The sequence below is a fragment of the Sinocyclocheilus rhinocerous genome, unplaced genomic scaffold, assembly GCF_001515625.1.
Source record: "Sinocyclocheilus rhinocerous isolate Xijiao unplaced genomic scaffold, SAMN03320098_v1.1 scaffold1510, whole genome shotgun sequence".
Lineage (NCBI taxonomy): Eukaryota > Metazoa > Chordata > Actinopteri > Cypriniformes > Cyprinidae > Sinocyclocheilus > Sinocyclocheilus rhinocerous.
Genome location: NW_015664185.1, coordinates 222,864 through 246,881, shown reverse-complemented (window position 1 = coordinate 246,881; position 24,018 = coordinate 222,864). Strand labels below are relative to the sequence as shown.

Sequence of the window (24,018 nt, the reverse complement as noted above, 5' to 3'; positions counted from 1 at the left end):
AAGCAGTTTGGTAGGAGCAGAACGATGTTGTCGCTCGGCTCCGAAGCGAAAAGCTGGTATGTGTTGCATTTACTGCCTTTTTATGCTCACGCTGTGATCAGCGGCAGCTGGATGCAATCATCGCATGCCAATGTACATTGGCTCATTTAGTTTACACTCGAAGTGGATTGGTCTCTCTAAGCGAGATCCCAATTCGTCGGTCACCAATGGGACTCGGAGTGACCGACTGAAAGGGAACTATAGATTGTCTTGGCATTTAACTGAAATAAATAAGATTAAGTTGACGTACTTTAAAATGACTAATACCGAAATTAAAATAAAAAAAATAAAGCAAAATAGAATTTTTAAAAAACAATTAAAAATAAAACAAAATAAAAAATAAAAATTAATTTTAAAATATCAATAAATATTATTTATAGTAAATAAATAATACTAAGATAACACTGAACCCATCAAACCCAACATTTACATTTTTACATTTATTCATTAATATGCTTTATCCAAAGCAACTTACAGATGTGGAATAAAACAAGTCAACAAACTAGATCTGTCCAGTTAACTAGCTTTGGGTTGCTAGTTATTTTTTAACAGAGTGCCTAAACATTTTGTGCATGGATTGCAAAGATGCATACATCTAGTCTAAAAAGATGATTCTGTCTGCTCAAAGTCACACATGCAAACCAAAGCACATCTCAGAAAAACGGCAAGTGCTTTGAAGTGGAAAGGAAACACATTATGCAGCCGTCACATAACACGGATGAGCTGCATTAAGGAGCTTTGCACCTGCTGCCACCCAGGATACAGCTTTCACAGTCTCTAATTAGCCAGCTAGTCAAAGTGCAACGTTAATTTGGCTCGGTGTGTAAAGCCAACGCAACTGTAAGGCCTGCAGTCGAGGGTAAAAACGACAAGCGCAGGAGCGCAGGGCCCCGCAGGGCCGGTCTTAATGAACTGAACTGCAAGCAGTGCGTGGGATGAAGGTCAACTCTCACCCGCTCCACGAAGTAGGTGAGAGGCTCTCTGCCCCGCGGATCCGGTTCAGTCCAGCTCAGCACAGCGTAGGTGTCGCTAAGCTCACAAACTCGCATATCAGTGGGGGGGAACGGTACTCGGATTTGACCTGTGGACGGCAAAGAGGAGACATTGAGAATGGTGCAGAACGCTGGCAACATACAGCATGCAGAAAAGAGCAGGAGAGCGAGGGACTCATGGAGAACGGGTAAAGGCATGGTCACACTAGACCAGGGTTATTATTGTTAACTAAAACCATAAAAACATTGAATTATTTGAAATAAAATAAACATTAACTGAAAAAAAACAAAACAATTTAAAATAATAAAAAATAAAACAAAAATATATAAATATAATATTTCGAAGTATAAAAAAGGCAACATTTCTCATTTTCGTTTAGTCCTAATTTGAGGTACTAAAATAACTAAAACTAAATATACTAAAACTAACAAATAACAATTAATAGAAATTATACATACATTTAATAAAACCTAATAAAAGTGACAAAAAAAACTAAACTTAAATTTAAATTAAAATTAAAGTGAAAAGAGAAAATATAAAAATAAAATCTAATTCAAAATATTAACAAAAACTATAATAGCACATAAATGATACTAAAATAATATAGCACTAGATTTCAACCCTCAGTTATCAGTTGTAGGAAAACTGTAGAAGGCTATGCAAAGATACCTATTTTTCAATAAATATTGGTTAAAATAATAAAACACTCTGAAACTTATTTTCAAGGACATTCAGTATTTGACCTGCAATATTTTTTCTCAACATTTTTAATGAAAGAAAAATGGCAATATTAAATAATAATAATAATAATACATAAAAACAATAAAATAAATAAAAAACATTAACTTGTGAAATGACAATGTTTTAATGTTTTTTAATGTTATTCTTACAACAGACTCATTCAGTAAATCATAGATAAATTTTCCCAAAATAAAATACACATAAACATCACGATTCTTATTTTATAATTAGTATCTTCCTAATGCATGTAGGATGAAGAAAATATATACCCTCAATATCAATGCTTACTAAAATGACACTACACTATCAGCCCTCACAGATCCACTGTAGGAGGCAATACAAAGATACCGAATTTTCACTAAACATGGGTTAAAACAACATAAAACATAAATGACAAATTTGTCATAGCAACAAGTTTGGCATTCAAAATTTTTTTCAAGGATATTATTAGACCTGTAATATTTTTACTTGAAATGAAAACTTGAAATGATAATGCAAATAGTGAGTTAAATGGTTTTTTAATGTACAACAGACTTGTTCAGTAAATCAGAGATGAATATTCCCGAAACAAAATATGCAAAATAAACATCATGATTCTTATTTTTATAATTAGTGGCTTCTTAATGCATTTCCATGAAGGATGAATAAAATATATCATCAATATAAATGCTTAGAGGGTTAAGCATTTAGATGCATTTTTATGTATGACTTAGTCGCCAAACTGTACTGAAATCAATTGCGAGTCAGTTAGGATGCTTCCTTAGAAGGCAACTGCCTATCTAGATCACAGACAGCAAGGCAAAAAAAAGCTAATTTATCTAGTGATGAGGACGCATGCAGTGTGTGGATTACAGTTAAACTACTGGTTCTCATTATGAAACCTTGCTGCTCCTCTAAAAGTTTCAATGCATGAATGCAAAACACACACACACACACACACACACACTGCAGTACTCGGTAAAACCACTCAACAGGTTCATATGGGCTCTTTACACTCCTCATAATGGCCCGTGAGTCCCTGGTGTTGCCATGGCAGTTAGCAGCACAGCGTACACCATTTAAATCTTTAAGCTTCAGAGACATATCATCATCTTTTTAATGCTGAGAGACAATAAAACTGCCTCAGTCTTTATTGCTATTGCCGTACTGGGGAGCACAGACCACCTGCGAATGCTTTATATGAGATCTGCCCTATGAAACAGAGCAAATTCATCATCATAACTGTCCGAGCCGTAAATTTTTTAGGGTGGTTAATTCATGAAAAAGAAATACGTCTTAGAAGAGATGGCAGGAGCAACAAATCAGTTGTTTAAGGGTGAATCTAACGAATCCTGTCAAGAATATGTGCAGATAATATTTCCCCTCAAAATCAAAGAACAGGAATATCAAATTAATTTTTTGCATTAAGAAAATGAAGCATCGTGAAATTATTTTTCATGGCAACTGAGCTCATTTTTCCCTTAAATTCTCATTTATGTAATGTATCCTGCAAGGTTATTATCGTTAACTAAAACCATAAAAATAAATAAAAAAATAATAAAAAAATTAATTACTTGAAATAAATGTTAACTGAAATAAAATTAAAAAAATTTAACTTATTTTATTTCATTTTACAACTTTTCTCATATTCCTTTAGTTTAACTTTTAGTTATTAAAATAACTAAAATTGAAAAAAATAAATACTATAAATACATAAAAAAAACTGAAATGACAAAAACATACAACAAAATTACTAAAACAATAAAATTAAAATTGAAATTATAAACATAAATGTACTACTAACATAAAATACTAATAAAAACTATAATATTGATAGATAAACAACGCTATATCCTAACATTATAATATTTAATTTTATTATTTATTTCTTTAAAAAGTTTCATTATTCTTAATGGTGAATCTTACTAGTAGATTCTCCTTACTATAATATATTTATGTTTGTTATTTAAATTAGAATTAGTGGCAGTTCAACAAATGCTGCCATTTTATATATATTTTATTCACAAATTAAATAATAAACATTTATTTTTTTGCACTACATTAATGATAATACATAAAGTAAGTTTACTTAATTGTTTTGAACATAATGGTTACAATACATAAAATCTTTATGGTGCTAAATTACTGTAGGCTTCATTCTTTATGAAAAATATAGTTTCTTTTTTTCTTATGATTTTAGCATGGAAATCTGACTATTGAGTAGGGCTGCACAATTAATCGAATATCTAATCGGGATTACAATTACGGATGCCACAATTACTTAATCGTTCAAAGGCGCAATTACAAAAAATAAAAAAAGTCCACTTACATTATTCTGCGTGCTTAAGGTGTGTTTTTTCTTTCTACAGGTTAGCTTAAGAGTTTTGTCCATTGTTTGAATTTTATTTTTTAGTATAACATTATAATACCATGCATATTTTTACTTTTTTATTTAAAGAAGAAACCAAACCAATGTATAGTTGAGATTTGAGGCTTAATGCTATAGAAAAGTTTTTCAAGAAGAGTGTTTTCCGCTTTCATATCAATATATGGCATGCATTCAATGTAAATTGTAATAATCATAATTAATAATTGCAATTACACTTTCAAGGGAATAATCGAAAATTATGATTTTTGTCATAATCGTGCAGCCCTACTATTGAGCACATTTTTTCCTTAAATTGTAATTTATGCAATGTATTCTGCAAGGTTATTATTGGTAACTAAAACAAACACCATAAAAGCATTTTCATTGCTATACTAAAATACCATTACTTTTTTTCTTTTGATTTCAGCATGAAATGTTCTTGACCATTTTGGTTACATTCAACCCTACAGTGTGATTTGATGCAATGAAACATCACATGATAAAGACTATCTCCTCAATCTACAGTAAATCTGAGCTTGTGTGTGAGTGTAGAAGCATGTAATTCTTCTTATCTCTTCGACCGATTGCATCAGTCTGAACTCATGAGCGTTGCGATCTACTCACCCTCCAGCTGGTCCTTAGTGATCACAATCTCTCTCCCGCGATCCACCTTCACCACTGACAGAGAGAGAGACGAGAAGAAAGCAGGAGATCAGAGATACATGGATGCTGCCAGTATCATATAAGAGATTTTCTTTATAATTCGTGAAGACGCTCTTACCCGTAGTCCTGCTGGGCTCCAGGGGGTCAGAGGTCAGGATGGGGTCGGTGGGTTTAGACGGACGGCCCACGCCTGCCTGGTTGACTGCGCACACACAGAACTGGTACATTGTGTTTTCCTTCAATCCCATGACGGGATAATGACACTCCCTCTGGATGACATCATTACAGCGTTCCCACTTCCCAACACCGATGTCACACCTGCACGAGAGAGAAGAGACTGTGACATAAGAGCATTTTGAACATAATAAACCATCAGAGTAATGATATGCATTTATTGCGGCTTTATTAGTAGTGGTGGTTGCCGTTGAAATCAAGGAGAACACATTAGCAATCATCTTAGCAACACCATAGCAACCACTCAAGCAACGGCATAACAATGCATTAAAAACTACTCTGAACAACTGTGCACCCCTAGCAACACGCTAGCAACCACTCAGAACAATCAAGCAACATCATAAAAATGCAGGAAAAACTACTTTGAATATTTGAGCAACGCCCTAGCAACCACTCAAAACACTCAAACAACAGCATAACAATGCATTAAAAACTACTCTGATCTTATGAGCAACCCCATAGCAACACCCTAGCAACACACCAGCCACAACATAGCAATGCATTAAAAAACACTCAGAACTCTGCAACCCCTAGCAACTACTCAGGACACCCTAGCAACAGCATAGCGGTGCATCAAAGACCCCTCAGAACTTTGCAACCCTTAGCAATGCCCTAGCAACCACTCAGTACACCCTAGCAACAGCATAGCAATGCATTAAAAACCACTCAGAAATTTTCATCCCCATAGCAACTACTCAGGACACCCTAGCAACAGCATAGCAATGCATTAAAAAACACTCAAAACTTTGCACCCCCTAGAAACGCCCTAGCAACCACTCAGAACACTCAAACAACAGCATAATGCATTAAAAACTACTCTGAACTTATGAGCAACCTCATAGCAACAACCTAGCAACACACCAGCCACAACATAGCAATGCGTTAAAAAACATTCAGAACTCTGCAACCCCTAGCAACTACTCAGGACACCCTAGCAACAGCATAGCAATGCATTAAAAACCACTCAGAAATTTTCATCCCCATAGCAACTACTCAGGACACCCTAGCAACAGCATAGCAATGCATTAAAAACCACTCAGAAATTTTCATCCCCATAGCAACTACTCAGGACACCCTAGCAACAGCATAGCAATGCATTAAAAAACACTCAAAACTTTGCACCCCCTAGAAACGCCCTAGCAACCACTCAGAACACTCAAACAACAGCATAACAATGCATTAAAAACTACTCTGAACTTATGAGCAACCCCATAGCAACACCCTAGCAACACACCGGCCACAACATAGCAATGCGTTAAAAAACACTCAGAACTCTGCAACCCCTAGCAACTACTCAGGACACCCTAGCAACAGCATAGCGATGCATTAAAGACCACTCAGAACTTTGCAACCCTTAGCAATGCCCTAGCAACCACTCAGTACACCCTAGCAACAGCATAGCAATGCATTAAAAACCACTCAAAACTTTGCACCCCCTAGAAACGCCCTAGCAACCACTCAGAACACTCAAACAACAGCATAACAATGCATTAAAAACTACTCTGAACTTATGAGCAACCCCATAGCAACACCCTAGCAACACACCGGCCACAACATAGCAATGCGTTAAAAAACACTCAGAACTCTGCAACCCCTAGCAACTACTCAGGACACCCTAGCAACAGCATAGCAATGCATTAAAGACCTCTCAGAACATTGCAACCCCTAGCAACCATTCTGAACACTCAAGAAATAGTATAGCAATACATTAAAACTAGCCCCTAGCAACACACTAGCAATCATTTAGAACACCAAAGTTTGTCTATATAAAGTTTGACAAATATTGTCTATTTTGTCTTTTGTGTATTTTTATATAATATACTTTTAATTTGTGTATCTTCATTTTTATTATCTGTCTTAGCTATTATTTTTGTCTGACAGAACAATAAATGGCAATAAATGTCATTCTGATTCTAAAACTCTGTCATTAAAGTACAAAAAGGACAAACCAAATGTTTGGATATTTAGAAATCCAGTCAACTTTTCACTCAAACTATTATGCTTATAATTTAGTTTCATAATGGAAAAATAATTGTATAAAAAAAGGCAAAACAGAAGCATTTCCAGTGGTGGTCTCAGACATTTGGACTCCACAAGTATACATAATAAGATGCAATTATCTTCAAAAACTAAACACAAGCCAACAAGACAAAAACTGGCAGAACATTGTAGAGTGAAGCAGCATGTTGCTAGGAGACAGGAAGGTTAGGCACTCATACTCTCTCACCATGATGTCTTTCATTTCAAGTTTTATCCCTAGAAACAGCTAGAAGCTGCTCGGATCTCTCTTAAGATGAGAGCTCATGAGAGCGACCATCAGAAGAACATCGTGGCTCATGCGTCACCTCTCTATGAAGTAACCCTGCACAGCAGCGGCTCCGTCTGCGCTGGGAGGAATCCACGAGAGGAACACGTAATCCCGGTTCACATCAGAACACTTCACCTGTAGAGGAGAACCTGGAGCGCCGACCACAACCGCAGGTCCATCTACACACAGACAGAGAGAGAGAGAGAGAGAGAGAGAGGAAACAAACTGACATATGGCACTGAGCTTGAATTTTCCAGATGTTTTTCCTGAAAAAAAAGGCCCTTGTAATCTCAAATGCATCTCCTCTGTTGTTCAGAAGAGATCTCAACAATGTCTCAAATAGTGCTCAGATTTGACAAGATAAAACGAATAAGATTTCGAATAAGTATGAACACATCAAACTCTTACAAGATCAAATCATCTGAGCTGCCATCCACGTTTATTTTAGTTCTATGAATGTCAACAATATTCTCATTCATCAGTGTCATTTTAGTATTATACATAAATTATTATTATTATTATTACATTTTAGTATTTAGTAATATTTTAAATTAGCTTCGATTTTTTATTTTAGTTAGTTTTCATTTTAATTTGAGTTTTTTGTTGTATGCTTTTGTAATTTTTATTAGGTTTTTAAAAAATATTTCCGTTCAGCTTTAATTTATTTTTATTGCAGTTTTAGGCTTATTTTATTTCAGTTAGTTTAATTTAGTTTTCTTTGAATTTTTTTAGTTTACATTTTTAATCTAATATTTATATTTTATTTCAGCTTTATTTAACTTACTGAAACATTTTTTGTGATAGTTTTAGCTTTAGTTAACAACAGCAAAACTGTCATTACTGTCTATTTTTATTTATTAATAATAAAAAATAACTGGGAACTTAATTTCAGGTGTTTCATCTAACAATTATATTATATTTTATTTCAGATTTATTCCAGCACCAAAATGATTTTTAATAGTTTTAGTTTTAGTTAACAATAACAAAACTTTCATTCATGTCTATTTTTATTTCTAATAAATAAATAAATAAATAAATGAATTAATGAGAGTGCCATTTATTTTAATTTAAGATTTTTATTTTTTATTTCATTTATTATTTATATTTTTAATTTCAGATTTATTTCAATAATGAAAATTATTCATAATAGTTTTAGTTTGTTAACAATAGCAAAACGGTCATTCATGTCTATTTTTATTTCTTAATAATAATAAAGAAATAACTGAAACAACTTTTTTTTTTTTTTAATTTCAAGTGTTTATGTAATTTTTATATTTTATTTTAGTTCAGCTTTATCTGAATACCAAAAATTATTTTTAGTAGTTTTGCTTTTAGTTAACAATAATCGTTCATGTCTATTTTTAACTTTTATGATTTTACCATTTATGTCTATTTTATAAAAAATAAATTACTGGGAACCCCATTAGGTTTCCCTGACCTATTACTGAGCAGCCACTGAAAAATGAAATTTCCCTCCGCAGCACAGTTAAGCTTACTTCAGTATGTTTCTTAAAAGAGGACGGCTGCAGGGCTTCTCACGCTCTTATTTGTTTAATCGCCACCAACAAGGATGAAACAGACTCATAAGAGCAACCTCCGGCTCCTTCCTGTTACCTGGCAGATTTGTAATGCAAATTTTTCCTCTGAGATTAAGCGAGGACGTCACACGCAGCAGAGTGAAGCTCACTTTCTAATTACTACACTGCAGGCTTACAGAGCGGCCCACTTCCTTTAATGAGACAGGAAATTCAATTCCCATCCTCATCCTGCTTTTAAGGACTTACGCTGACAGGGAACTCTGCTCTGGAAAGAACATCACAGATTCATGAGAATTATGTCTCTGAGGAGTTCAAGTTTTACATTTCTTAATTAGGAGAGACAGGCGGCAATTGTAACACACTAAACTTCTTCAATCGCCAATAATCTGGAGTGATGACACCCAACAAACGATCAGTTCAGCTCTTTCTCGCTCTGCCTGAGAGCAAAAAACCTGATTCTGTTCTGTTCTGTTCTGATGTTTTTTTGGACCCACTTTATATTAAGTGGCCTTAACAACTATGTACTTACATTTAAATGAATAATTTGGTACAATGCACTTATTGTGCACATACATGTTTTTACATTGTACTTATATTTTAAAAATACCTGCATGTAATTACATCTGTAATTAATTTCTGTAATTACATTTATAATTACACAGTTGACCCATCCCTTACACCTTAACCCACCCTTAAACCTACCCATACCACCAAACCCGTCCCTAACCTTACCCGTATCCCACCTCAATAGCAGCAAAAGTGTTTTGCAATACAATATGAACACAATATGTATATTGTACTCAATTTTTGATGCAAGTACACAATAGTTAAGGCCACTTAATATAAAGTGGGGCCGGTTTTTTTTTCTCTCTAGATGTCCAGTAATTTTCTGAAGCCTTTCAATTTAAACTCATCTATATTTTATATGGAAGCCCATTTCCACCACTGAATAAAAAAATAAAAAAGGTAATTGAGACTTTTTATCTCCCAATTCTGACTGTTTTCTCACATTTGCGAGTTTTAAAATCAGAATTGTGTGTTATAAAGTCAGAATTCTCAGAATTCTGATTTTTTTTTTTTTTTACAATTCCAAGTTTATATTGCAATTTTGACTTTTTCCCACAATTCAGATTTTTTTCTCTCAATCGCAAGTTTATATCTCACAATTCAGACTTTATAACAAGCAAATGTGAGTTTAAATCTGACAATTCTGAAAAAAAGAAGTCAGAATTGTGAGATATATATTCGCATTTGTGAGAAAAAAGGCAGATTTGCGAGACAAACTTGCATTTGCGAGAAAAAAGTCAGAATTGTGAAAATAAAATCAGAATTGCAAAGTATAAACTCGCAATTGCAAAAAAAAGTCAAAATTGCGAGATATAAACTGGCAATTGTGAGAAAAAGGCAGATTTGCGAGACAAACTTGCATTTGCGAGAAAAAAGTCAGAATTGCGAGATATAAACTCGCAATTGTGAGAAAAAGGCAGAATTAGGAGGTAAAAGTTAGAATCGCAAGACATAAACTAGCAATTGTGGGAAAAAGTCAGAATTGCAAAAATAAAATCAGAATCGCAAAGTATAAACTTGCAATTACAAAAAAAAAATCTGAATTGCGAGAAAAAAAAAAGTCGGTCAGAATTGTGAGATAAAAGTCGCAAACCTTTTTTTATTTTTATTTTTTTTCAGTGGGGAAACTGACTTCCATAATTTTATCTCTAGTTATGAATTTCTATGACAAATTCTTATTAATATTTAAGCTTATTTTAATATTTAAAATACTAAGAGTATCTGAGGATCTGACCTTTGACATAGACGTAGGCGCTGTGCTCGACGGTCCCGTCCCAGGTCCGCAGACGAACGCTGTACAGGCCTTCATGTTCCTTGTGCACTCGCTTCAGGGTGAGATTGGTGGATCGCAGACCCGTCTGCAGCTCCACACGACTGGACTGACGCAACACCAGCCCTGAGCAGACAGGTTTTATGTTACACGCATGTTCCGCCTGGTTACTATGCTGTTGCTAGAGTGTTCTGGGTGGTTGCCAGGTTGTGGCTCTGTGGTAAACTTGGCATTGTTGCACTGTGAGTCTTGTAAGATAAAATTCTTGTGATGTTACTTTGGATAAAAGCATCTACTAGTGTAAATGTACAATTTTATTGTTATTTATTTATATAAAATTCCATGTCGAGCGTCTCACCATCTCTGTACCAGGTCACATCCTGTTGGAACGGCAGTAAAGCTGTGGTGAAACTGCACTGCAGAACCAAGTTGTCACCTTCTTTCACAAATGTTGGAGGAAAGGTGGAGGCCAGCTGAGCGTCCGGTTCTGGAACTGGGACTAGGACGAGAAAGAACAGGAAAAATTACCAAAATTATGTTCTTCTTACTTCATTCATTAAAGCAATAAGACTCAAGAAGCCATGGGTTGCAGTGAATTTAGAACAGCTAAGGGGCGTTGTTATGCACGACACGAAGCAGAAGGCCTAAAACCCTCTTAGCTGTTCTAAATTCACTGTAAACCATATCTTCACTTGGCTTATTGCTTGTATAAAATGGTTTCCACACAATACATATATTAAAGGCAAAAGGTGTATTAATATGTAACTTTTTTTAAATCATTAAACGTCTCCTTCCGCTAGAAAAATAGTGACAGTATAGAAAGTTTCTGTAACTTTATTTAGAATAGATCAGTGGTAACATGCCTCATCTGATGAAACAAACAAAAACAGATACTGGAACTGATCTCATGTGCTGTGTTATTAATTTTATAAGACAGTATGTAATATTTCCTCGCGTACATGCATATGCTCATCTCTCAGATCTCTCTTATAGTTTAAACCATACTGGTTCACGGCATAGCGTGAGTTTGCCTTTAAGAAGCGTGTAACTTGAACATACAGTTCTGTACCTGAAACAGAAAACTTTTAAATAACATTCCATCTGCACTTCAGAAACTGTGGGCTTCAACACATACATGCAAATCAACGTTTCTCCCGCACGGCAGCAGTTTATTTGAAAGGCAGGGTTGCCAGGTCTGCGAAACAAAACTAGCCAAATTGAATCAGAATCAGAGAGAGCTTTATTGACAGGTGTGTTTACACATACGAGGAATTTGTTTTGGTGACAGAAGCTTCTACAGCACAAACAGAATGACAGTGACAAGACAAGACACAGATAATAAAAAGAATAAAATAGAATAAGTAAATAAGAAATAAAATATACAAAAAATTAAACACAAAATACTCAATATTCAAAGTAGACAATAGATGGTATTTGTGTGTACAGGTGGTATTATGTACAAATGCAAGGAAATGTAAAAAGAGGTATGTGTGCTAAATAAATAAATGTCACATTTATTGCCACGTTAACTGTTCTTGAGGTGGATTTCCTGAGGTAATCTGTTGAAGATCTGTGTGAAGATGGAGGCCAGCTGGTCAGCACAGGTTTTCAGACAGGCTGGTGTAACACCATCTGGGCCTGGTGCTTTCCTTCTCTTCTGTTTCCTGAAGACCTGACGCACATCATCTTCACTGATCTGAAGTGCAGGAGGGGGGAGAGGGGGGTTGCTGGAGGTGTTAATAGGGTCAGAATGGGTGTGGGGTGTGAGTCAGGGTTTTTCAAACCTGCAGTAAAACTCATTCAAATCGTCGGCAAGTTGTTGATTCTCCACAGTGATGGGGGATGGAATCTTGTAATTGGTGATGTCTTTCAGTCCTTTCTACACTGATGCAGGGTCATTGACAGAAAACTGGTTTCTCAGATTTTCGGAGTAGTTCCTCTTAGCCACTCTGATCTCCTTTGTCAGTATGTTTTTGATCTGTTTAGAGAAGACTCTGTCCTCACTCCTGTAGGCGTCCTCTTTGGCCTGACGGAGCTGTCTGAGTTTTGCAGTGAACCAAAACTTTTAGTCGTTGTTGTAAGTTAAATGAGTCCTGGTAGGAATGCACATATCCTCATAGAAACTGATACATGATGTTACAGAATCTGTGAGCTCGTCCAGATCGGTGGTTGCAGCTTCAAAAACACTCCAATCAGTGCAGTCGAAGCAGGCTTGTAAATCCCGCTCTGCTTCATTAGTCCATCTTTTTACAGTCCTTATTACAGGTTTAGCTGATTTCAGTTTCTGCCTGTCGGTCGGTATAAGAGGAACCAGACAGTGATCAGAGAGCCCCAAAGCTGCCCGTGGGACAGAGTAAAACCGCAGACTTGGCAACACTGTTGACAGGGGAAGGGCGTGGTCTTAAAATTAAAGGTGAATGATGCAAACATAACATCAGTAGGGGTCACTCATACTTCATTAAATAAATAACAAACAGTTATTTTGCTGAAATATATAATACATGGTATCGCGGGAACACATACTGATGTAATGAGGTCAAAGGTGTGTGTTTATAGAGTCATTTACAACGGCTTCGAACGCGGCTCAACCAATCAAAATAAAGGACTGGAGCCATCCGTTATAATATTTAATTTTGTATTTAATAGACATCATCACAGTTATATAGTATATATGTATAAATAAATATATATGTGTTTTCCCTTTAATTTTCAGTAAAAATCACCATTCCATTTCTCTGATATAAGACTACTCATTCACACCGCCCACTTCTACCTCTAACTCAGAATGAAAAATGAAGCCTTGCTGCCATAGTTTTCTACAGGAATCAAGTCTTTAATGTTTCAATTCAGTCACTTTTAATTACATTTATGAAGTGACAGGCAGTAAGTAGCTTTTGTTCGTGTTCTTCTTGCCTTCGGCAGGCTGTGAAAATGAACGTAAGAAAGGACTCAATTAAGCCATATGTTGTTGTACGAGCGGAGAAAATCATCGAAGTGTAATGGAAAAACTGTTCCATTTTCCTTCGAGTTTCCATTCCCAGAAAATAGCACCGAAATCCATCCGAAGGACGAGGACAAATATTAGTATAATGAGACAAATGCCACGACCCTGCGCGGGGGCCGTCACAAAGGGCCAGTGCTGACGATGTTTGAGAAGAAGACGTGCTATTTGTTTAGCTATCATTCTCGGTGACGGAACAGGGAATTGAGGCGAGACGGAATTGGAAGTGATGGAAGTGATTCGACAACACAATTCCACATGCTTGCAAATGAATTGTGATGTTCTCTCATATCAGCAGAAGGGCTGTAATGAGAATTCAGATTAGTTTGAAAATGCTAGCTACTGTATATTAGATGGAGTAATGAAGTCGTTTTTGCTCTAAATGTGTGCTGCTCTGCAATAATACATGACAAAGTGTGTTTGCATACAAAATTGCATGCAACAATGCTAGGCTGTTATGGGTGGTTTCATTGTCAATATATTAAATATTCAAGCATCTCTCCTAATGCAATTTACTCTACCATTCAAATGTTTGGGGAAAAAATACAGTAAAAACAGTAATATTATGAAATATCATTACAATTTAAAATAGCTGTTTTCTTTGTGAATATCTGTTAAAATGTAATTTATTTCTGTGATCAAAGCTGAATTTTCAGCATCATTACTCCAGTCTTCAGTGTCACATGATCTTCAGAAATCATTCTAATATGCTGATTTGCTGCTCAAGGAACATTTCTGATTATTATCAATGTTGTGCTGCCGAATATTTTTGTGGAAACAGTGATAGATTTTATTTTTCAGGATTCACAGATAAATAGAAAGTTCAAAAGAACAGCATTTATTTGAAATAGTAATCTTTTATACATACATACATACATACATACATACATACATACACACATATATATATATATAAAGCTAAATTTCTAAAATCTATTCAAAACCAATATGTAGTTCATACAGTGGAAGTGGTTGCTATGCGGTTGCTAGAGTGTTCCAGGGTGGTTGCTATATGGTTACTAGAATGTTCAGTGGTTGCTATGAAGTTGCTAGAGTGTTCCAGGAGGTTGCTATGCAGTTGCTAATATGTTCTGTCTGGTTGCTATGCAGTTGCTGGAGTGTTCTGTGGTTGCTATGCAGTTGCTAGTGTGTATTATCTGGTTGCTATACATTTGCTAGAGTGTTCTGTCTGGCTGCTATGGGGTTGCTAGAGTGCCCTGGGTGGTTGCTATATGGTCACTAGAATGTTCCAGGTGGTTGCTAGTGTTTTCCAGGATGCTTGCAATATTGTTACTACAATGTTTGGTTGTTGCTATGAAGTTGCTAGAGTGTTCCAGGAGGTTGCTATGCAGTTGCTAATATGTTCTGTCTGGTTGCTATGCAGTTGCTGGAGTGTTCTGTGGTTGCTATGCAGTTGCTAGTGTGTATTATCTGGTTGCTATACATTTGCTAGAGTGTTCTGTCTGGCTGCTATGGGGTTGCTAGAGTGCCCTGGGTGGTTGCTATATGGTCACTAGAATGTTCCAGGTGGTTGCTAGTGTTTTCCAGGATGCTTGCAATATTGTTACTACAATGTTTGGTTGTTGCTATGCAGTTGCTAGAGTGTTCCGGGTGGTTGCTATGCGGTTGCTAGTGTGTTCCAGGGTGGTTGCTATATTGTTACTAAAATGTTCGGTGGTTGTTATATTGTTACCAGAGTGTTCGGTGGTTGCTCGGCTGTTCCTAGAGTGCCCTGGGTGGTTGCTATATGGTCACTAGAATGTTCCAGGTGGTTGCTATGTGGTTGCTGGTGTTTTCCAGGATGCTTGCAATATTGTTACTACAATGTTTGGTTGTTGCTATGCAGTTGCTAGAGTGTTCCAGGTGGTTGCTATGCAGTTGCTATTGTGTTCCAGGGTGGTTGCTATGTGGTTACAAGAATGTTCAGTCAGTGGTTGCTATGGAGTTGCTAGAGTTTTCCGGGAGGTTGCTATGCAGTTGCTAATATGTTCTGTCTGGTTGCTATGAAGTTGCTGGACTGTTCTGTGGTTGCTATGCAGTTACTAGAATGTATTGTCTGGTTGCTATGCAGTTTCTAGAGTGTTCTGTCTGGTTGCTAGAGTGCCCTGGGTGGTTGCAATGAGGTTGCTAGTGTGTTCCAGGGTGGTTGCTATATTGTTACTAGAATGTTCTGTGGTTACTATGCAGTTGCTAGAGTGTTCCGGGTGGTTGCTATATTGTTACTAGAATGTTTGGTGGTTGCTGTGCGGTTGCTAGAGTGTTCCGGGTGGTTGCTAAACTTGCAATGAGGTTGCTAGTGTGTTCCAAGGTGGTTGCTATATTGTTACTAGAATGTTCGGTGGTTGCTATGCAGTTGCTAGAGTGTTCCAAGGTGGTTGCTATATTGTTACTAGAGTGTTCCGGGTGGTTGCTATGCGGTTGCTAGAGTATTCTTGGTGGTTGCATGACCAGATAAAATACTCCAAAATGCTGTTTATTTTGCATTAAGAAGAGCAAAGGCACTCACTGGGCGTCCACGAGCGCTTCAGTTTCGCTTCGGCCCCTTCATGTGCTGCAAATGGAAGAATAAAGGAAGAACAAGGTTCAAACTCAAAACAAGTCAAGGAATCAGCTAAATAACATGATAAACATGAACTCACAGTTGACTATCAGCCTGGCGCTGGACGTCGCCTCTCCCAGAGAACTTTTCGCTATAACCTTGTATTCTCCGGCATCTTCAGCAGAACATCTGAAAAGAAAAGAAAGGAAAAGAAAAGAGAGAAAGAAAACTAAATTAGATAGCAGGCATATTTTATTGTTGAAGAGGTACAAAATAAAAGTATCTGCAATCTGTTCTGAGTATTTTTCAATGAATTAAAAATCAGTATTTTTCAACCGGTCCACACCGTGTGCGGCCGCAGCGGGACGGGGAAATCAGGAGTCTTCATGCTCAGATCCTCAATCAACTTCATGTGCAAAGAAGCTTTTCTCTCGGCCTGAAGAATAAAAAGCAGTTCTGTCATCATTTACTCACTCTGAAAAAATGTTTTAGCTTTATTTATTTTAGTACATCAAGTTAAACTAAATGAAAATGAGAAATATTACCCTGGCAACTACACTGTAAAAAAATAATTAGTATTTTTTTTAGTTTTTATTGTAATAAAAAACAATATTGTAAGTTTTAAAGATTATTCAAGTGTTTTGTACAAAATACTATTTCAGTCTACTTCAAAATTTCACGTTAAATTCAGTGTTACTTGCAGTTTCTTTGTAATTATTTCAGTCTGTTTTTCAAACAAATCTTTCACAAATTGTATCATAAAAAGCTTTAAAATATAACAGGTTATATGGACTAATTTATATAGATTTTATGGTGTTTTTTGTTCTGTCCCCATTTATTACTTTAGCATTCTTGAGATACTATTATAGTTTTTATTCATATTTTGAATTTGTTTATATTTTTATATTGTCCACTTTCATTTTAATTAGTTAAAATTGTAATAATTTTGATCTGTTTTTTTTTGTCATTTTAGTATTTAAAAAGAAAAAAAGTCTATTTTGTTTTTAATAATTCTTATTTTTTTATTTCAGTATATGGAGCTATTTCAGTTCAATTAAATTAAATGTTGCCATGCAAGTAGCTGAAATATCTTTTTTTATATTTAATTTATTCATTTAAAGTAATGTTTAGAAAAAAAATTATAAACCATATTTTTTATGGTTTGAGTTTACTATAATATCCCTGTTACAAGTCTGTTTTTCACAAAAATCTGTCATAAAAGCTTTATAATATAATTCTATAACAGAATTAATTTATAATGTATAATTATAAACGAATTTATAATGATTTTATGGTGTTTTTGTTCTGTCCCCATTTACTTTCACTTTATTGAAAAAAACTGACCAGGATAGTCAGGAAAAATATAGTTGTAGGGGTTCGAAACAGCATGAGGGTGAGTAAATGAATCCAGAAATTTCATTCGGGATAAATTATTCCTTTAAAACTAGAAAGTGAAAGAACTCAGGTGTCTTGAGAGGTGCTATGAAGCTCTCTGCTCTCACTCACTCACTCACCTCCCGGCGCAGAGCCAATCGATCCACACGCTCACGAACGACACGCTGGTTTCTGATCACACCGATCTCCAGTTTCTCAGCCTCGTTCCCGAACAGCGTCCACTGGTCCCTCTCGTGCAGCTCCTCACTGGACAGCGTCTCTCTCAGGGCCTCCCTGGGGTCAAAGGTCAGAAAAACGGTCTTGGTTGCAAGATGCAATGTTATTACTTTTTAATATTTTTTTTATAATTTATTTGTATTTTATATTTTTAGGGAGATACAGGTTTGTTGAGCCTCTCACCATGTGACGCTGGGAAGCGGGCAGCCCTGAACCGAACAGGAGAGTTTGACGTCCATCCCGGTCCACACCGTGTGCGGCCGCAGCGGGACGGGGAAATCAGGAGCCTTCATGCTCAGATCCTCAATCAACTTCATGTGCAAAGAAGCTTTTCTCTCGGCCTGAAGAATAACAAGCAGTTCTGTCATCATTTACTCACTCTGAAAAAATGTTTTAGCTTTATTTATTTTAGTACATCAAGTTAAACTAAATGAAAATGAGAAATATTACCCTGGCAACTACACTGTAAAAAAATAATTAGTATTTTTTTTAGTTTTTATTGTAATAAAAAACAATATTGTAAGTTTTAAAGATTATTGAAGTGTTTTGTACAAAATACTATTTCAGTGTACTTCAAAATTTCACGTTAAATTCAGTGTTACTTGCAGTTTCTTTGTAATTATTTCAGTCTGATTTCAGTCTGTTTTTCAAACAAATCTCGCACAAATTGTATCATAAAAAGCTTTAAAATATAACACAGGTTATATGGACTAATTTATATTGATTTTATGGTGTTTTTTGTTCTGTCCCCATTTATTATTTTAGCATTCTTGAGATACTATTATAGTTTTTATTCATATTTTGAATTTGTTTATATTTTTATATTGTCCACTTTCATTTTAATTAGTTAAAATTGTAATAATTTTGAGGTGTTTTTTTTGTCATTTTTTTTTAATGAGTCCATTTTGTTTTTAATAATTCTTATTTTTTTATTTCAGTATTTGTAGCTATTTTAGTTCAATTAAATTAAACTAATTTAAAATTAGAACTGTTGCCATGCAAGTAGCTGAAATATCTTTTTTGATATTTAATTTATTAATTTCAAGTAATGTTTAGAAAAAAAATGATAAACCATATTTTTTATGGTTTGAGTTTACTATAATATCCCTGTTACATACAAGTCTGTTTTTCCACAAAAATCTGTCATAAAAGCTTTAGAATATAATTCTATAACAGAATTAATTTATAATGTATAATTATAAACTCATTTATAATGCTTTTATGGTGTTTTTTTGTTCTGTCCCCATTTACTTTCACTTTATTGAAAAAAACTGACCAGGATAGTCAGGAAGAATATAGTTGTAGCGGTTCGAAACAGCATGAGGGTGAGTAAATGAATCCAGAAATTTCATTTCGGGATAAATTATTCCTTTAAAACTAGAAAGTGAAAGAACTCAGGTGTCTTGAGAGGTGCTATGAAGCTCTCTGCTCTCACTCACTCACTCACCTCCCGGCGCAGAGCCAATCGATCCACACGCTCACGAACGACACGCTGGTTTCTGATCACACCGATCTCCAGTTTCTCAGCCTCGTTCCCGAACAGCGTCCACTGGTCCCTCTCGTGCAGCTCCTCACTGGACAGCGTCTCTCTCAGGACCTCCCTGGGGTCAAAGGTCAGAAAAACGGTCTTGGTTGCAAGATGCAATGTTATTACTTTTTTTATAATTTATTTGTATTTTATATTTTTAGGGTTTAACTGATTGTTAGTAATTGTTTTATTTTGATTTGTTTGTATTTTTAAATTATTTATTTTAATTGATCATTTTATGATTTAATTAATTTATATTTTATTATACCTCCCTGGGGTCAAAGGTCAGAAAAACGGTCTTGGTTGCAAGATGCAATGTTATTACTTTTTAATATTTTTTTTATAATTTATTTGTATTTTATATTTTTAGGGTTTAACTGATTGTTAGTAATTGTTTTATTTTGATTTGTTTGTATTTTTAAATGATTTATTTTAATCGATCATTTTATGATTTAATTAATTTATATTTTATTGTAATTTATTATAAGCGTTCTATTTTGATTGATTTTATTTTATTTATTTTTTTATGGTGTGTTCCGGTCATTTTGACCTGGAGAGGAGATTAATATGTTGTCAAACTGGACTAAAACTTTCTGACTTTGATCACACAGGGAATACCAACTTCCCCAAATTTTTTTTAGATATTTTTTTGTACTTCTTGGGGGATTTTTCCCCCCACCTTTTTACACTTGTGCTGTTCTTGGTCAAAAATTACCAGCCTGCAAAAAATAGCTTAGAAACTGCTTTGTTATGCTATATTATTATCACCAAATATTGGACAAACAGACTGAATCCAATATTTGGTGATAATATAGCAAAATGAGATATTTATATGCTATTTTTTTTCTGGTCATTGTTGACCAGAAACACCACAAGTGTGACTTTGTGCCATTTTGTACAAAATAAAAGCATATTTAATTATTTATTCTTATAATAAAATAAAGATGTGCATTTTTCAGACAATAACATTATTTTATCTTGTTTTCTCTTATTTTTGTTGTATATTTATTTATATATTTATATTTTTCTCTTGTTTTATCTTTTGTTGTGATTTCAACAAAACAAAAGTTAAACAGGAAATTTATCTTGAAATGCTTTTATTTTGTACAAAATGGCACAGAGTCAAACTTGCAGTTTTCCTGGTCAAAAATGACCGGCCTACCATCAAAAAGAAACACAAAAACCTGTGCTAACAGAAAGAAAACAAGCTGACAAAAATATTGAATTCAACATTTGGTGATAATATAGCTTAACGAGTGATTTACAAGCAACTTTTAAAGGGCCGGTCATTTTTGACAGGGAACACCATAGGAGTCATAGGGTTTTCAACACAGCACAAAAGTGAAAACTTTTTACAAAAGTTTTCAAAGGATGATTTGAAGGTGAACTTTCAGCAGGAACGCTGGCTGAGGATCTCACTGTGAATCCCGATGGCAGACGAATGCAGCGTGAGACAAACAGAAATGCCAGTTATCCTCAAGGTCGATATCAGGTGATTTAAAACGTCTGAGTGCAATTAGAAGTTGCCATTCTTCACTTTGACACTTTACAGTTTTTCGCTTTAGAGCAGCGGCGCCGTCAGACTGATGAGCGCAGATATTCAGATGAAAGCTCTTATGCTGAGAGAGTCTAAAAGACTAAGCCTGAAAGACACAGGGATGAGAAAAACACCATAATGGTCCAACTTATTTACACATGAATGTGAAAAGGATTAATCCAGTTTCAGACGGAGACTGAAAGCACATCTGCAGAGACAATGAATGCTCCCTCTCATTTCTGCTCTTTTGTTATTTCTATTCATCCGATCATTATATAATCCTAATTAAACCTGAAAGTTTTAGGATTTTGTGCACTAATATTTCAGTGCACCCTTTCTGTGACTAATCAAGTGTATGTAAATGAGTGTCATTGATCATGTGACCACCAGATTTTCTTCTATTGAAGCTCGAGATGCTCTTTGGATCATCGAGAACATGATCGTCAGATTTTGTTTGTGTAGCTCCAGTGCTGCTGCCATTTTTGCAAAACAGATGACCATAAATTGTCAATCTGATAATATAAAAATTACATATTAAAATACATAAAAATTACATTTTAAATTATGATGCAGAATAAAAGCATTTCAAACAGCGTTCTCAGACTTCTGGACCGATCTGTATATCAGTGTTGTTATTGTTAACTAAAACTAAAACTAATAATTAAAATAGAAGTGAAATAAATAAATAAATAAACTTAAATGAACATTGAAAATGAGAAATGTTTACTAAATTACTAAAACTTAAACTAAAATTAAAATATATAAATATATAAAAAAGCAAATTAATAATATCAGCACGTTAGAGGCCATGCATTGCTTTTTTGATTTTGATTTATATTTATATTAATATGATATAAAAAATATAATACAAAATAAATAAATTGAATTTACAACAAAAATAAGAGTAAACGAGAAAAACTATAATTCTGTTGTCTGAAAGATACATATCTTTATATTAAAATAAGATATAAAAATAATATAATTTAAAATAGATAGATATAAATAAATAAATAAATAAACATTTACAACAAAAACAAGAGAGACAAATAAGAGAAAACGAGAGAAAAGAATTCAATTGTCTGACAGATACATATTATTATATTAATAAAAAAGATAAATAAATAAATAAATAAGTGAGTAAACAACAATTCTATTAAATATAAAGATACACATCCCTCTCCGGGCTAAACTCGGGGACTGGCGTCCTCTTCCGGGCAAAACTCAGGGACAGGAGCCCTCCGTGGGCTGGATTCGGGGGATGGAGCCGACACTGGAGTGAGGATGAGGGCAGAGAGCCATTCTTTTCGCCTCATCCTCCTCTTTTGGTTACGGGTGAATAGGGCGGCCGAACAGAACAGCATAAGTTGTTTACGTCCAGCAGATATTCTCCAAAATGGCACCAGGGTGATGGTCTATGCAGGGTCAGACAGCTCTCAGATTCCATCAGAAATATCTTAATTTGTATTTTTCATTTTTGGGTGAACTAACCTTTTAATCTTGCCTTATTCTGGGTCTGAATAAAACATCAAGTCATGCACAAACTATCCTGTCTCTTTGAATTTAAATCTATATTTATTCACACCGCTCTTGAAAACCTCTATGCAAACACACTTGCCTGAAAAAGTGCGGGGAACGAATTTACGTGATATTAAAAGTGGGGGAGACATGTCCCCTGCATCCCCCACGTGATCTACGCCCCTGCTTCCTTCATCTCAAATCCTGAACTGACCTTCAGTCTCATCCAGTTTACATATTGGAAAACATTTCGCAATGTTCGGTGTCTCAGCAAAACAGACACCAGCTGCTGAAGCTGTCTGTGTCGTGCTGCTCAGACGAGGACTGACAAGTGTATTCTTCTGCCTGTACGTGTGAAAATGAGACCGAGCGTGACACTACTTCATATGAGCGACTGACTTTACGAGATGAACACTTGATCCCGTCTCTCTCGTCTCACCTTCACTTAAACACAAAACCACAGCGAGACTCTGCTTGACCTTCATTCCAGGCCAGATCCAGTCCTGACAGGCTTTATCACTCATCCTCAAATCATCCGTCCTGCATTTGAGGCTTGATTTACTGAAGTGACCTTTTTCATCAGAAACTGTTTTCCCGAGCTCTTTCTGTGCCGTAACCCTCCGCCGGAGGAGCATGACCGGCTTCTGAACAGGATTACCAGTCTCAAAACTAAAGCGGCTGTCAATTGCAGGTAAACCTGTTAAGCATGAGAGGTGAATACAGCGAACGTGCCCTTCCCATAATGCTAAGCAGGGGAGAAGCAACAGCGCAGAGAGGAAGAGAAAAACTGAAGGTTTGAAGGTAAAATAAGAGAGCTGCTTTAGTTTGTTCAAAATGAGCGGATATTTCAAACCTGCCAAGAACATGTTCAGGTCATATTTCACCCCAAAATCAAATGGGAATGAATGAATAAACAAACTACCAATTTATTGTGTTTTACTTCTTGCATTAAACATTTTTTACTCATAAATAAATAAAAAAAAAAAATGTAAAAAAATAAATAAATAAAAATGCTGTTTTAGATAATACTAATGTTATTGAGAACATGCTCATGACATATTTTACCCCAAAATCAAATGGGAAAAAAATAACTACCAAACTTCTTGCATTAAAATTGTTTACTCTAAAAATAAATAAACAAACAAAAAAATAAATAAATAAATAAAGGCTGAAAATGTTTATTTTATATATATATATGTAGTAAAAGTAATAGTAATATATATTAATTTTATATATATTATAAAAGCATGTTCAGTTCATATTTCACCACAAAATCAAATGGGTAAGTAAATAAGTAAACAAACAAACTAACTAACTAACTACCACTGTATTGTGTTTTACTTTATGGTTTATCTTTAAAATCTTTTTTTTGATTTGGACCTAGACAAGGTTTTTTGTGTGTGTTTGCTGCTGTTCTTTTCCTGCACGTTTTTTCTTGCTGGATGAATTTGCATGTGCCCTATTTTTAATGCAATGAAATCCAAAACTGTGTTCATGTTTCAATGTTTATTTATGATATAAATCTCCTATGAATGTTTGAGAGATTTTGATATGATAAACCCAGTCATGAGTTGATGTGATGTGGAC

At 35.0% G+C, this 24,018-nt stretch overlaps 1 protein-coding gene across 1 annotated transcript in view; it reads right to left on the bottom strand.

The window, feature by feature from the left end:
• Positions 1-24,018, bottom strand: part of myom3 (myomesin 3) — a 68,038-nt gene that overhangs the window by 32,240 nt on the left and 11,780 nt on the right. Inside the window, 11 exon segments of the mRNA XM_016540527.1 lie at positions 993-1,120; positions 4,745-4,798; positions 4,902-5,101; positions 7,363-7,504; positions 10,665-10,826; positions 11,059-11,199; positions 16,208-16,252; positions 16,341-16,429; positions 17,962-18,033; positions 18,035-18,192; positions 19,299-19,452. Coding sequence (XP_016396013.1) covers positions 993-1,120; positions 4,745-4,798; positions 4,902-5,101; positions 7,363-7,504; positions 10,665-10,826; positions 11,059-11,199; positions 16,208-16,252; positions 16,341-16,429; positions 17,962-18,033; positions 18,035-18,192; positions 19,299-19,452 — 1,345 coding nt within the window.